The following is a 13,307-nucleotide window of genomic DNA, read 5'->3' on the forward strand; positions in this document are numbered from 1 at the left end:
CCTTGATCTCATAGAGATCCACCTGCCTCTGCCTCCTGAGTGCTGGGATTAAAGGCGTGCACCACCATACCAAGAACAATTTTTATCAATTAAAAAAATATTTTATTTATGCCATGCATGGTGGTGCACGCCTTTAATTCCAGCACTTGGGAGGCAGAGGCAGGTGGATCTTTGTGAGTTCAAGTCCAGCCTGGCTTACATAGTGATTGCCAGGCCAGCTGGTGCTACAGGGAGACCCGGTCTCAAAAAGACAAAAAAAAAAAAAAAAAAAATTATTACTTTTTATTTTATGTGTACACGTGTTTTGCCTGCATGTATATAAGTGCCTCTATGTCATGCAATGCTTGTGGAGGCCAGAAGAGGGTATTGGATCCCCTGAAACTGTGTGACAGTTAGCTGCCACGTGGGCACTGGGAACTGAACCTGGGTCCTCTGGGAGAACAGCCAGTGCTCCTACCCACTGAGCTGTTTCTCCAGCCCAGCTGAAGAACTTCTAATGTCCACAAACTTGCATCAACAGAAACACTTTTTTGGGGTTTTTTATGCTTATTTTATTTTCATTTATGTGTATGGCGTTACAGGCACATGAGTATACGTGTCCATGGAGGTGAGAAGTTGGATTCCCTGAAGTTGGGGTTATAGACAGTTGTGAGCCACCCAATATGGATGCTGGGAATCAAACTCAGGTCCTCTACAAAAGCAGTACGCCCTCTTAACCACTCTCCAGCCCCTGTTTTGTTTTGTTTTTGAGATGGGATCTCATGTAGCCCAGGCTGGCCTCAAACTCCTATATATCTGAGGTTGACCTTGAATTTCTAATCCTCCTGCCACCACAGGTTTATTATTTTTTGCCACATTACTGGGAAGCTGGAGCTGGAATAGCAGAGTTGGAAGTTACATGAAGATTCCCTCAGACCAGTGGTGTTTCCACATCCTAACAATGTGGCTCCCCACAGCTAGTTAAGTCAGAGCAGGGCTCAGACTCCGTGTCTACTGCCTGTCCATGTACCATCTTTGCTCCTTTCTCCCCTCATTACACTTAGTGGCCTGGGAAACTGGTCTTGGCTTAGCTCTGCCACCATCTCATCATGCTCCCCCATGACTTTTCTTCTCCAGGACCTTTTCTAGTGCGATGGATACCAGGGCAGTATCCACCATTGTGGGCATCTTCTCTATCCTCAACACCATCCAGTTCTTTATCTTTGAGCTAAACCAGTCCACACACATTGGCTTCGAAGACAAGTACAGCATCTGCTTGGACACAGATTCCAAGGTGACTTCCTGGGTCATGGGCTACAGACACAACATCAGCACCGGCTTGTCCATCGCCACCATCACCATCAGTTGCCTCCTCCTCTTCTGCATCGACAAGAACAACTTCATAGGGCTGCTGATCTATGCACTGTGGATCATCACCTACGAACTCATCAGCTTCTCTATGGTCCTGCTCATCAGCGGAATCATCAAAGAACAGTTCAAGGACCTGAGTCACCTGTATTTGCTCCTCCAAATCTCCCGCATGCTCCTGCACTTTGGCTGTCTGCCCTTCGTCATCAAGCATGGGTACTTTCTCTACAAAGACCACAAGTCTGTGAGTGTAATTGGCCACCGAAGGCGCTCCTCCATCAGTACAGTGGATTCTTGGCCACCTGCTGGGCTGGGGTCCTTTTACCGCAAATCAAGCTGAATCAGGAAGAGAGTGGCACTTGTCGATGGTGACACTGCCTCTTCCTGCGTTCTGTTTCTGCAGCTTGTCTTTTTCAGGGAATTAGAGTCTTATGCACTGACGGGGGCGGGGGGTGTCTCTGAGGCCAGGTGGTTATATGGATGTGTACCCTGTTTTAGCATTAGCTAACATGTGGCTTTTGCGTTGATTATCTCATTAGTGTGTATTTTTGTCTCTCTTTTTTAAAGGTATTTTATTTTTATTATTTTTAATTATGTGCACGTGTGTCTATGTGAGGGCATGTGCATGTGAGCACAGGCACCTGAGGAGGCTAGAAGAGGGCATCAAATTCCCTGGAGCTACAGTTACAGGCTGTTGTGAGTCACCATACACGGGTGCTGGGAACCCAAACTCTGATCCTCTGCAAGAGCAGCCAGTGCTCTTAACCGCTGAGCCACCTCTCCAGCCCTGTTTTTGTCTCTTGTAGTCCCTTTCCCGCTACACTTCCTTCATTTCTAGCTCTGTGTGTGTGTGTGTGTGTGTGTGTGTATGTGTGCATGCTCATGTGTGTGACCCACTGCCGTGGTGTGCGCATGGAGGTCGGAGGGCAGCCGTGGGTGTCCGTCGCCTTCCACTGTTTCACTCTCTTCTCATTCGTTGCTGTGAACACCAGGCTGGCTGGCCCATGGGCGTCCAGGGACTTTCCTGTCCCTCCCCAGCCCCCATCTTGTTGTAAGGGCGCCAGAATTACAGCAGTTTGCTACAGGGCCCAGCTTTTACATGGACTCTGGGAATTCAAATACACGACTTCACGCTTTCGAAGGAGGCACTTTACCCACCAAGCCGTCTCCCCCACCCTTCTTTCTAACTTGTATCCCAGGCTGCCCTCAAATTCTATATAGCCAAGGATGACCCAGAACTTCTGATGTTCCTGCCTCTACTCCCAGAGCGATGGGATTACAGGTGTGCAACACCACATCCAGTTTCCACAGTGCTGAGAATCAAACCTAGGGTTTCACTCATTCTAGGAAACACTCTACCAACTGAACTACATCCCCAGCCCAAAGAACCATAATTTAAAGAAAAAAAAAGATTTGTTTTTATTTATTTTTTATTTTTTGGTCATTTTGAAATAGGGTCTCCTGGGCCAGGTGTGGTGGCGCATGCCTTTAATCCCAGCACTTGGGAGACAGAGACAGGAGAATCTCTGTGAGTTTCAGGCCAGCCTGGTCTCCATAGTGAATCCAGGCCAACTGGGGCTACAGGGAGACCCTGTCTCAAAAAGACAAAAAAAATAAATAAATAAATAAGAAAGAAAGAAAAGAAATAGGGTCTCCCTGTAGCCCCAGCTGGCCTGGAACTCACTATGTAGACCAGGCTGGCCTCGAATTCACAGAACTCTGCCTGCCTCTGCCTCCCAAGTGCTGCAAATACAGGCATGCACCATCATGCCTGGCTGTTTTTATTTTTTAATTATGTGTATGAATGTGCATCTATACATCCATAAGAGGGCATTGGATTCTCTGGAGTGGAGTTACAGGTGGTTGTGAGCCATCTGATATGGATGCTGGGAATTGAACTTTGGTCCTCTACAAGAGCAGCACACGCTCTTAACTGCTGAACCATCTCTCCAGGACCCCATCGAAGAACCATTTAATTAATTAATTAACTAATTAATTAATTAATTAATTTTGAGACAGGGTGTTCCTGTAGCCCCAGCTGACTTGGAACTCACTAGGTAGACTAGCCTGGCCTCCATCTCACAGAACTCTACCTGCCTCTGCCTCCCAAGTTCTAGAGTTAAAGACATGAGCAACCACACCTGGTGAGAGCCCATGTTCTGTTATGGTGAGTGAAGAGCATCTCTCACAAAGCATGTTTTACATTCAGGTACCATGTTATACCTAACAGTTCCATTTTATAGTTTGATGAAACAGAGGCTGGGGAACAGGGATTGAGTGCTGTAGCCAGGTCACACAGAAAGGGCAGGATTTTGTTAGATTACAGAGGCTGGTCCCTCACGGGGGCGATTAGTCATGCCTTACATCCACCCTATCTAGTACCTTCCCTCAACTGCTAGACCCAAGGTATCATGGGACGATATGGTCAGCTTCCTAAATTACAGCCTTTACGCTATGTAGTACCTTTACCAATCTGCTAAACTTGGAGTCCCTTCTGCTCTAAGCTCAGAGTCCCCTTCCCCTCTAAAGTCTATAAACGAAAGGAATTTCCTTTGTTCCATGGGTTGCTGTTGGAGTTCCTCTCTCTGATGCCAGGGGCCAGCGTTACTAAAGGACACCACCTCAAATCCATCTCAGCACATCTCTCTACCAAACCTGGAAAGAATATTTATTATTTAAAAGAGAGAAATCTAAACCGGGCATGGCGGATTAACCCAGCACTTGAGAGGCAAAGGCAGGTAGAGCTCGGTAAGTTCGAGGCCAGCATGGTCTACATACCAAGTTCCAGGTCAGCTGGGGTTACAGGGAGACCATGTCTCAAAAAGAAGAGTGGGGGGGGGAGGGAGGGAAGGAGGGAGAAACAGAGACAGAGATAGAAATCTAGATGATAGGACTTCACACACCAAAGTGACTTTCTGAAGAACTCTTATTTTTAACCCAGTTCCTTAAATAGCCACTAGATGGCAGTTGATGACAAGCTTTGAGTTTACCCACTCTAGCGCGTTCCGCCTCCACTGTAGTGTTTGTGGCTGAACTGCGGAGACTGTGGATTGGGAAACCTATGTGCCAAGGAGAGTTCCAGAAATCAGCTCAACTAAGAAATCCTTGAGCTGAGCCTGGTGGTATAGGTCCATAATCTCTGCCACTCAAGACACTGAGGCCAGGAGGACAGAAAGTTCAAGACTGGCTTGGGCTGCAGAGTGAGAATTCAAGGCCAGTTTGAGCAATTTACTAGTCCCCAAAAAAAGTAAAAAGAGGGCTGGGCTGGTGGGCTGGCAAGATCGTTCAGTGGGTAAAAGCGCTGGCTGTACAAGTCAGAACATGAGTTTGAGCCTCGGAACCCACAATGGAAGGAAAGAACTACCTCCTAAAGTTGTCCTCTGACTTCCACACATCCAGTGTGGTACACACACGCCTGCATTGACACGCACAGGCGCGCGCATACACACACACACACACACACACACACACACACACGAATAATAATTTAAGTTTTAAAATTTTTTATTTTCTGTGTATCTTATTTATTTTTATTTTATGTCTATGAGTGTTCTGCCTGCAAATGTATAAGTATGCCATGTTTGTGCAGTGCCCACAGATGACAGAAGGCTGTCAGATCCCCTGGAATTGGGTACTAGAAACCGAACCTGGGTCCTCTGCCAGAGTGACTAGTGCCCTTAACCACTAAGCCATCTCTCCAGGCCCTAATAATAAAGTTTTTAATCTTTAGAAATAAGAAAAAAAGTGACTTGAGGCAAGAAAGTTTAAGGTGCTTTTCAAAGCCATGCTCCTAAATATACCCAAACTTCCCCCAAAGCATCCTTGCCCCTGCCTTACGCTCTGTAGCATCCATTCTCTCTAGAACCAGTCTAGTCCAGCCTTCAGACCTACCATTCCACTGAGGCTGCTCCTTCCTGGGTGGTCCTCACCCTGCCCACACCTGTCCTCTCAGAGGACTGTAACAGGCTGTACCCCCTTCCCTCCCAGCAACAGGTCTGCTCTTGCCTCAGAGGGCACCACTGTGTCCACCCAAGTCCTACCCACCTCACTGACCTCTCCTCCCCTGGCTCCTCTGCTGGCCTGCATCTTGACCTCCAAGTACTGGAGTTCATTCCCAGCCTCCCCTGCACTGACAGGCCCCCAAACATTGTGCCATCTATGACCTCTCCTCTGAAATCCAGTTTATCTAATCGCTTCCTTGATATAGCAGTCCACCTCCAACTTGGGTCTGGAAGACCCCTGTCAGCTAATGGTCCACCTCATCACCTCCCCTTCCCACAGAGCACAGCAAAGGGATGGGATGGTGTGTCCCAAGTCCAAGTTACAAAAAAAAAAAACCCATGAGATTGTCCTCTGACCTTCACACTCACACCGTGGCACTCACGCCCACGAACCTACAAACACATAAAAATGAATAAATAACAAATAAATGGCTGAAAAAAAATGGCTCAGTGATTAAGAGAGGTCCACAACCACCTCTAACTCCAGTTTCAGGGAATCCAATGCCTTCCTCTGGCCTCCACAGGCACTGCACACACATGGTACACATGCATACATACAGATAAAGCACTCATACACATAAAATTTTTTAAAATGTAATGAAAATTTTAATAGAATCTATTTAAAGTTTTTATTAATTTATTGTGTGTGAGTGTGTGGGTATGTTGGTTTGTGTGACAGGGCACACATGTGGAGGGCAGAGGACAACTTGTGTGTGAGTGTGTGGGTATGTTGGTTTGTGTGACACGGTACACATGTGGAGGGCAGAGGACAACTTGCAGAAGTCAGTTTTCTCCTTCTACCTTATGGATCCTAGGAATGAACTCAAGTGGTCAGGCTTGGTAGCAAGCACCTTTAATCACTGAGCCATCTCACCAGCCCTAAAATACATATTTTTTTAAGACCATGAAGACTTCAATGTTGCTAGGACTATCTGAGGAAAGTCAGCTACCATGTTGGTAGTCTCTCTATGAAGAGATTCATGTGGCTAAGAACTAGTGTCCTCAACCCACAGCCCACAAGTAGCTGAACCCTACCAATAAGCCACTGGTGAGCTTGGAAGCAGGTCCCTCCCTCCCCCAGTCAACCTGCTACAGATAAGTGACTGCAGGTGAGAGCTCCAGGTTCCCACAGGAACTATGGCTCTCTATCCACGCCTGGTCTAGCCACACATGGTCTCAGTCACTGAGGGTTGGGCCCCTTTGCTACCCACCAGTAGCTGAAGGTGGGGAACTTGCTTGTGGGTATTCACTTTTCTCACGGGTCCCAGAGTTCACTGAAGTTCAAGAGGACATTGAACTAAGTAGGGCACTCTCCCTCTAGCTCCACTGTGACGACACCTCTGGCCTCAGCCATGGTGACAGTTGCTTAAGTTGTTTTTTTCAGGAACTTGTAGGTAGCTCACATAGACTGAACCTACTGACCCCTGACTCCTGCCAGTGTCCTGTGGGTGACCTTTTGACTTCAGCTAGCCAAACCTTCACCCTCAGGACACACTAAAGCTATGTCTTCTAGACACACTTCCCTACAGAGTTAGGAAGTCTGTTTACGTATGCACAGACCACAGGTTACCCCCATCTTTCCTTACCTTTCTCCACACCTCAAACGACCCTATTACATCATCCCATAAATCCCCTAATGCTAAGAGCTTTGTTTTAATTTAAATAATTTTTTAAAAATGTTCTAGGCCAGCCTGAAAGACTCTGTCTCAAAACAAAAACAAACAAACAAAAAAACAAAGTTGGGTGTGGTGTTGCATGCCTAGAAGTTCCAGCACTCCAGAGGCAGAGGCAGGTGGATCTCTGTGAGTTTGAGGCCAGCCTGGTCTACATAGTGAGTTCCAGTCCAGCCAGGACTACTTTGTGAGACCCTGTCTCAAAAACAACAACTGCAAAATGAAAAATAAACAAAAAAGGCCCCTTTAGGTGGCCTGTCAGAGAACGATCTGTAGAGGGCACAGGTGGTACAGGTCAGATCAGCTAGGAACTGGGCAGCTTCAACACCCTGAGCAAGGCAGGGTGGGGCCCGGGTTGGGGCAGAGGGTGGTGAGAAGGGATGGTATCCCAGATCTAAGATGAAATGGACTGATAGGGTTTGTTGAGGGGATTGATTCTGTCTGGGAGAGAGGACCCAAGGATGCCAGGGGTGGGGTGGTTTAAGGGAAAAAAACAAACAAACCATGAGTGCAGAGAGAACGCATTTCATGGCTGCTAGGCATCTAATGTAGATATGTTACAACGTGTTATGTGTGCTATCTGAGGCCTTTTCTGTCCACAGCAATTACTGAAGCTCGAGTTTCCCAAGGAAATGTTGTGCATGGGCTGGGTAGATGGCTCTGTGGAAAAGAGTGCTTGCTGCATAAGCATAAGGACCTGAGTTCAAATCCCCAGCACCCACTTAAAAAGCTGGCTACAAATCACCTGTAACCCCAGGCCTGAAGGGGAGGGTCTTGCTTGACAATAAGTCTAGCTCCAGGTTCAGTCAGAGAAACTGTCTCAAGGGAATGAGGTGGAGAATGATGGGACAAAGAGTCTTCCTCTGGCCTCCAAATTCTCAAACTGGCACATACACTACAGCACACATACACACATGAGGAAAAGGGGGACCGTGTCTCCATTCCACTTCCTCAGGATGGAGGTGAGAGAAATAAGAAAAAGCGGTTCACCTTGGCCTGCATCAAGCCTGATGACCTGAGTTCTATCCCCAGGGACCCACATGGTGGAAGGAGAGAACCAACTCCCACAGGTTGTCCTCTGACCTCCCCACATGTGCCATGATACACTTCCTCATACATATATACAATAAATTTTAAAATGAAAATTAAGGGGCTGGAGAGATGGCTCAGCAATTAAGAACACTGGTTGTTCTTGCAGAAGACTGGGGTTCGAATCCCAGCACTCACATGGCAGCTAACAACTCTCTGTAACTCCAGTCCTTTAAGATAACTTTAAGATAATTAGTACTGATGCCTTCTTTAAGTGGCACAGCCTCCAATACCCTTCTCACCCCAATTGTCCTATTTGCCTTTAGGGCTAGGGAGCAAGTAGGGCTCAAACCTCATCCTTCCCAGGCTAGTACTACCTCTGAGCTATGACCCAGCCCCCTGTGTTATTTTTCCATAGCACACACTGTTACCACCTGACTAACTGTAAAAGTTCCTTCCCCCACCCCCTCCCCAGGACACAGGAACACCATATTTACTTCAGGGCTGTTTTCCCAACATCTAGAACAACACCCAGCACGTCGCAGGTGCTCTGTAAACACTTGCAGAGTGAATGCACACAGACCTTTTACTGAAGAGAAACCACCTGTTGCCTGTCGGTCCTGTTTTCCCAGCTGATGGGAAGGGCAGGTGAGTGGCACTCTAGGGTGTGTGTGTGTGTGTGTGTGTGTGTGTGTGTGTGTGTAATAAGTTCTTGCCTTGCCCTATAGTCCTTGCTGACCTCAAACTCAACATCCTCCTGAGTCCTGGAATGACAGGCCTATGCCACCATGCTCAGCAAGAGATAGACTCCTCACTAGAACTCACGATGTAGATCGGACTGGCTCCATCTACTTTTGCCTCCAGAGTGCTGGAATTAAAGGTATATACAGAATCTTATGGCTATTCTAACTTCCTCTTCCACATTCTCTCCCTTTCTCTCCCTCCATCTCTCCTTCTCCCCTTCCCTGTCCCCCTCCCACTCCCCCTCTCTGTCTCATGTATCTCAGGTGGCCTTCAGCTCCCTATGTGACTGAGGATGACTTTGAACTTCTGATCCTGCCCTCTTCTGGTGCTGGAACTCCAGGCTTGCCCCAGCCCCCGACTCCCTCCCAACCCCTGGTTTATGTGGTTCTGGGGAGCAAACCCAGGTTTGTCTCAGGCCAAGCAAGTACCCGCTCCCTTCCTTCACTGGCTTCTGTAGTCCTGGAAGGGAGAATCCAGGCAGCTCCCCTGGGAAACCATCCACAAAGAGCCAGCTCTCAGCTTCCTTTCTCTCTTTCTTCCTCTCTACCCCTTTTCTGTTGTCCCACTGCTGATGTGGGAACACACCTCACCTCCAGCTCCTTCTCACCAACGATAAAATAGGCCTTTTTAACAGAGCAGGCGTTCCTGAGACGGGAAATACCAAGAGCTGTCACCCTGACACCTATGCCTTGTGAAGATCCTGGAACCTTTTTGAACACTTTTTTATCCCATTCTTTTTTTCCCCTAAGACAAGGTCTCATGTAGCCCAGGCTGGCCTTAAACTCCCTACATATACATGGATGGCCTCCTTGAACTTCTGATCCCCCTGCCTCCACCTCCATCTCCTGAGTGATACCCACCATGCCTGGTTTATTCAATTCTGGGATGGTTTATGTGGTAAACCCCTTTCTAACCCAGGAGCTGACACATCCCCAGCCTCCCTGGCTTTTCTTCACAGTTTATTACCAGGTGGTAGACCTAAGCCAGGAACTGGGGCATAGCCTAGGAAGCAAGTCACAACCTTCATTCCCTGAGCTTCCAGTGAGGGTCCAAGCGGCCCAAGCAGCTTGGTCCCAGTATGGCAAGAGGCTCAGGGGCAGTGCCCAATTATTAGAGGGCAAAGAGTGCAAGGAGGAAAATCTTCCAGGAAGTATATGCCTCTAAACCAGTTCTGGAAGACAGTGTGAGCCTGTCCTTAGCAGGAAGCCCTGGAATTCCATCTTCTTGGGAGGCTGAGACAGGATTTGAAAGTTCAAAGACTGCCCGATCTACAGAGCAAGTTCAAGGACTTCCTGAACAACTTAGCAAAACCCTGTCTCCAAATAAAAAAGTAGGCCTGGAGAGATGGCTCAGTGGCTAAGAGCACTGGCTGCTCTTGCAGAGGACCCAGGTTTGGTTCCCAGCACCCACATGGCAGCTAACAACCTTCCATAACTCTAGTCCAGGTGATCCAATACCCTTTTCTGGCCTCCTTGGGCATTGCATGCACATGGTGCACTTATATACAGGTAGGCAAAACACTCATACATATAAAAATAAAAATAAATTAATTAGCCTGGCTTGGTGGCACATGCCTTTAGTCCCAGCACCCGGGAGGCAGAGGCAGGCACGATCTATTTAGTGAGTTCCAGGCTATCTGGACTACAGGGAGACCCTATCTCAAAAAGATAAAAAAAAAAAACAAAAAAAAAAACAGGCAGGTGTAATGGGGCATGCCTTTAATCCCAGCATTCAGAGGCATAGGCATGTGGATCTCTGTGAGTTTGAGGCCAGCCTCTTCTACATAGTGAGTTCCAGGCCAGCCAGGGCTACATAGTGGGACCCTGTCTCAAAATTTAATAATTAACAACTCTAAATAAATAAAGGGCTCGGGATTTAGCTTAATGGTAGAGTGCTTGCCTAGCATGTGCATGGCCCTCCATTCAATCCTCAGTATCCAAAAAAGGAAGAAAGAAAAAAAGCAAGATGTGGGGTAGGGAGTGGGAGGGAAGTTAGGAGTGGGGGAGGCAGGCGCCCAGGAAGATGTGGCCGCCTGGGAAGAGAGGGCAGCTCACACTCTCACCACACACTCCCACCTCAGCTGAAGGAAGGGGCTCTGTGCAGGGGCCTGAGGTGTCAAGAGGAACTTCTTAAGTTCCTCCAGAACCTCCTCAGGGAGAGGGTGTCCTTTTTTCCCACAGCCTCTGTTCCTAAGTGCACACCCCCTCCATATTTCTGAGCCTCATTCCCGCCTAATCATTGCACCTGTGATGCCAGGTCTTTGGTTTACAGCTTTTCTCCTGTAGCCTTTCATGTCCAGCTCCCTCATTTCCATCTCTTAGATGCCCCATGTCTGTGACTATGTTCTTAGCCTTGGAAGCCCTTGCTTTTTAGTCTCTTTCTTTCTTCTTTTCTTTTCTTTCCTTTTTTTTTTGTTTGTTTGAGACAAAGTCTCACTCTGTAGCTCTGACTGGCCTGGTCACTACATAGACCACGCTGGCCTTGATCTCACGTAGATCTGCCTGCCTCTGCCTCTTGAGTGCTGGGATTAAAGGCGTGTGCCATCACACCCAGCCTCAGCCACCTTTCTTATACAGCCCAGGCCCACCTACCTAGGGATTGTACCACCCACAGTGGTCAGGGCCCTCCCGCATCTACTGAAAACAAGGAAATGCCTCACATGGAGCTGGAGAGATGGTTCATTGGTTTAGAGGACTGGCTGCACCGGGTTCGAATCCCATACCTAGATGGCAGCTAACAACTGTGACTCCAGTTCTAGGGGATCTAATGCCCTCTTCTGTCCTCTGCAGGCATTGCACAACACAGGTGCACTTACATACATGCAGGCAATACACACATACACAAAATAAAAATAACAAAAAATAATAAAGTATTTAAAAAGAAAATACCTCATAGACATGGCCACAGGCCAATCTGATGGAGGCAATTCTTCAACTGAGAGCCCCTCTTCCTAGGTATATCTAGGTTTGTGTCAAGGTGACAAAAATTCATCAGGACAAATGTGTATGTATATGTGGTTTGCATTCATGTGTATATGGGTGTGTATATGTATATAAGTGCACATCTTCCACCACTGGGAAAGGACAAACCCAAAACAAGTCAGGTGTGGGGATGCATGTCTGTAATCCCAACATTCATGAGGCTGAGGCAAAAACATTGCAAATTTCAGGCTAGCCTGAGCTACATAGGTGACTGTATCTCAAAACCACAAAAGGGCTAGCAAGATGGTGGGTAAAAGTGCTTGCTATTATCTAAATTCAGTCCCAGGGACCCACATAGTAGAAAGAGAAAGTGGACTCCCAGAAGTTGTCCTCTGATCTCCATATGTACCTATGACACTCTTGTACACACACACACACACACACACACACACACACACGTCCCTAAGTGTGACAAAATTTTAAACAAGAAAAGCAAAAAACAGGAGAGAAAAAAAACCAAGTCAGCCTCATTATTCATGCATTCTGTTCTTGCGAATTTGCCTACATGTTAAACTTTATTTTTGATCCATAAGTAATGCCCTGTGCTTTCACCGTCCTGGTGAGCATGTGACTCAGTGCCGCAGTGTTCCTAGCTGCCCTGCATTCCAAGTGAGGCCGCACCCTGCCTCCCTCTGATTTCCTGTTGTAAGCAGCTCCTTTTGTGGTACATTTAGTGCCACATTTTTCACATTTTTGTGCTCTTTCTTGGTGATTTTGCTGTTTGAAACATTCCCTCAGCACAGTCCTAAATCATTACTTGGTATTCCTAAACACAAGAAGCAGCAATGCTCAGGCTTGGGGCTGGCTCAGCAGTTAAGAGAGCTTGCTGCTCTTGCAGAGGACCTGAGTTTAGTTCCCAGCACCTACATCTGGCAGCTCACAACTGCCTGTAACTCCAGCTCCAGGGGACCCGATACACTTTTGTGTGCACACACACACACACACACACACACACATAAATAATTTTTTTTTTTTTGGTCTTTTTGAGACAGGGTCTCCCTGTAGCCCCAGTTGTCCTGGAACTCACTATGTAGACCAGGCTGGCCTTGAACTCACAGAGATCTGCCTGCCTCTGCCTCCTGAGTGCTGGGATTAAAGGTGTGTGCCACCATGCCCGGCTAAAAATAAATATTTTTTCAAAACTTTAAAAAAGAGGCTGTCAGTGGCTCAGCAGGTAATGGCTCTTGCTGCCAAGATGACTGGCTGATGACCAGTGCTGAAATTACAGGACCCACATGATAGAGAGAACCAACTCCTGCAAGTTGTCCTCTGGCCTCCAAATGTACACCATGGCTATGACAAATAAATAAATGTTGCTTTTTTTTAAGATGGCTGGGCATGGTGGCACGCAGTGCTTTAATCCCAGCACTCAGAAAGCAGAGATATGCAGATCTCTGTGAGACTGAGGCCAGCTTGGTCTACATAGTGAGTCAGCTGGGGCTACAGGGAGACCCTGTCACAAATCCCATCCCCTATAAAAGTCACTGGCATGTGCCTTACAGAAAAAAATTGATGTGTTGGATAAAGTTTCT

The 13,307-nt window shown here is 47.4% G+C and overlaps 1 protein-coding gene across 1 annotated transcript; it reads left to right on the forward strand.

Annotated features, from left to right (window-relative positions):
- Nucleotides 1-1,132: 1,132 nt before the first annotated feature.
- On the forward strand, nucleotides 1,133-1,687 carry LOC103739722 (transmembrane protein 217-like). The gene has a single exon (XM_008840198.1). It carries the CDS (start codon nucleotides 1,133-1,135, stop codon nucleotides 1,685-1,687), a length of 555 nt encoding a protein of 184 aa, XP_008838420.1.
- The last annotated feature ends 11,620 nt before the right edge of the window (nucleotides 1,688-13,307 follow it).

This window comes from Nannospalax galili, unplaced genomic scaffold, assembly GCF_000622305.1.
Source record: "Nannospalax galili isolate Female #2095 unplaced genomic scaffold, S.galili_v1.0 scaffold538, whole genome shotgun sequence".
NCBI lineage: Eukaryota > Metazoa > Chordata > Mammalia > Rodentia > Spalacidae > Nannospalax > Nannospalax galili.

Coding starts and splice junctions, on each gene's coding strand:
- LOC103739722 (XM_008840198.1), top strand. CDS start 1,133: ATGGATACCAGGGCAGTATCCACCATTGTGGGCATCTTCTCTATCCTC.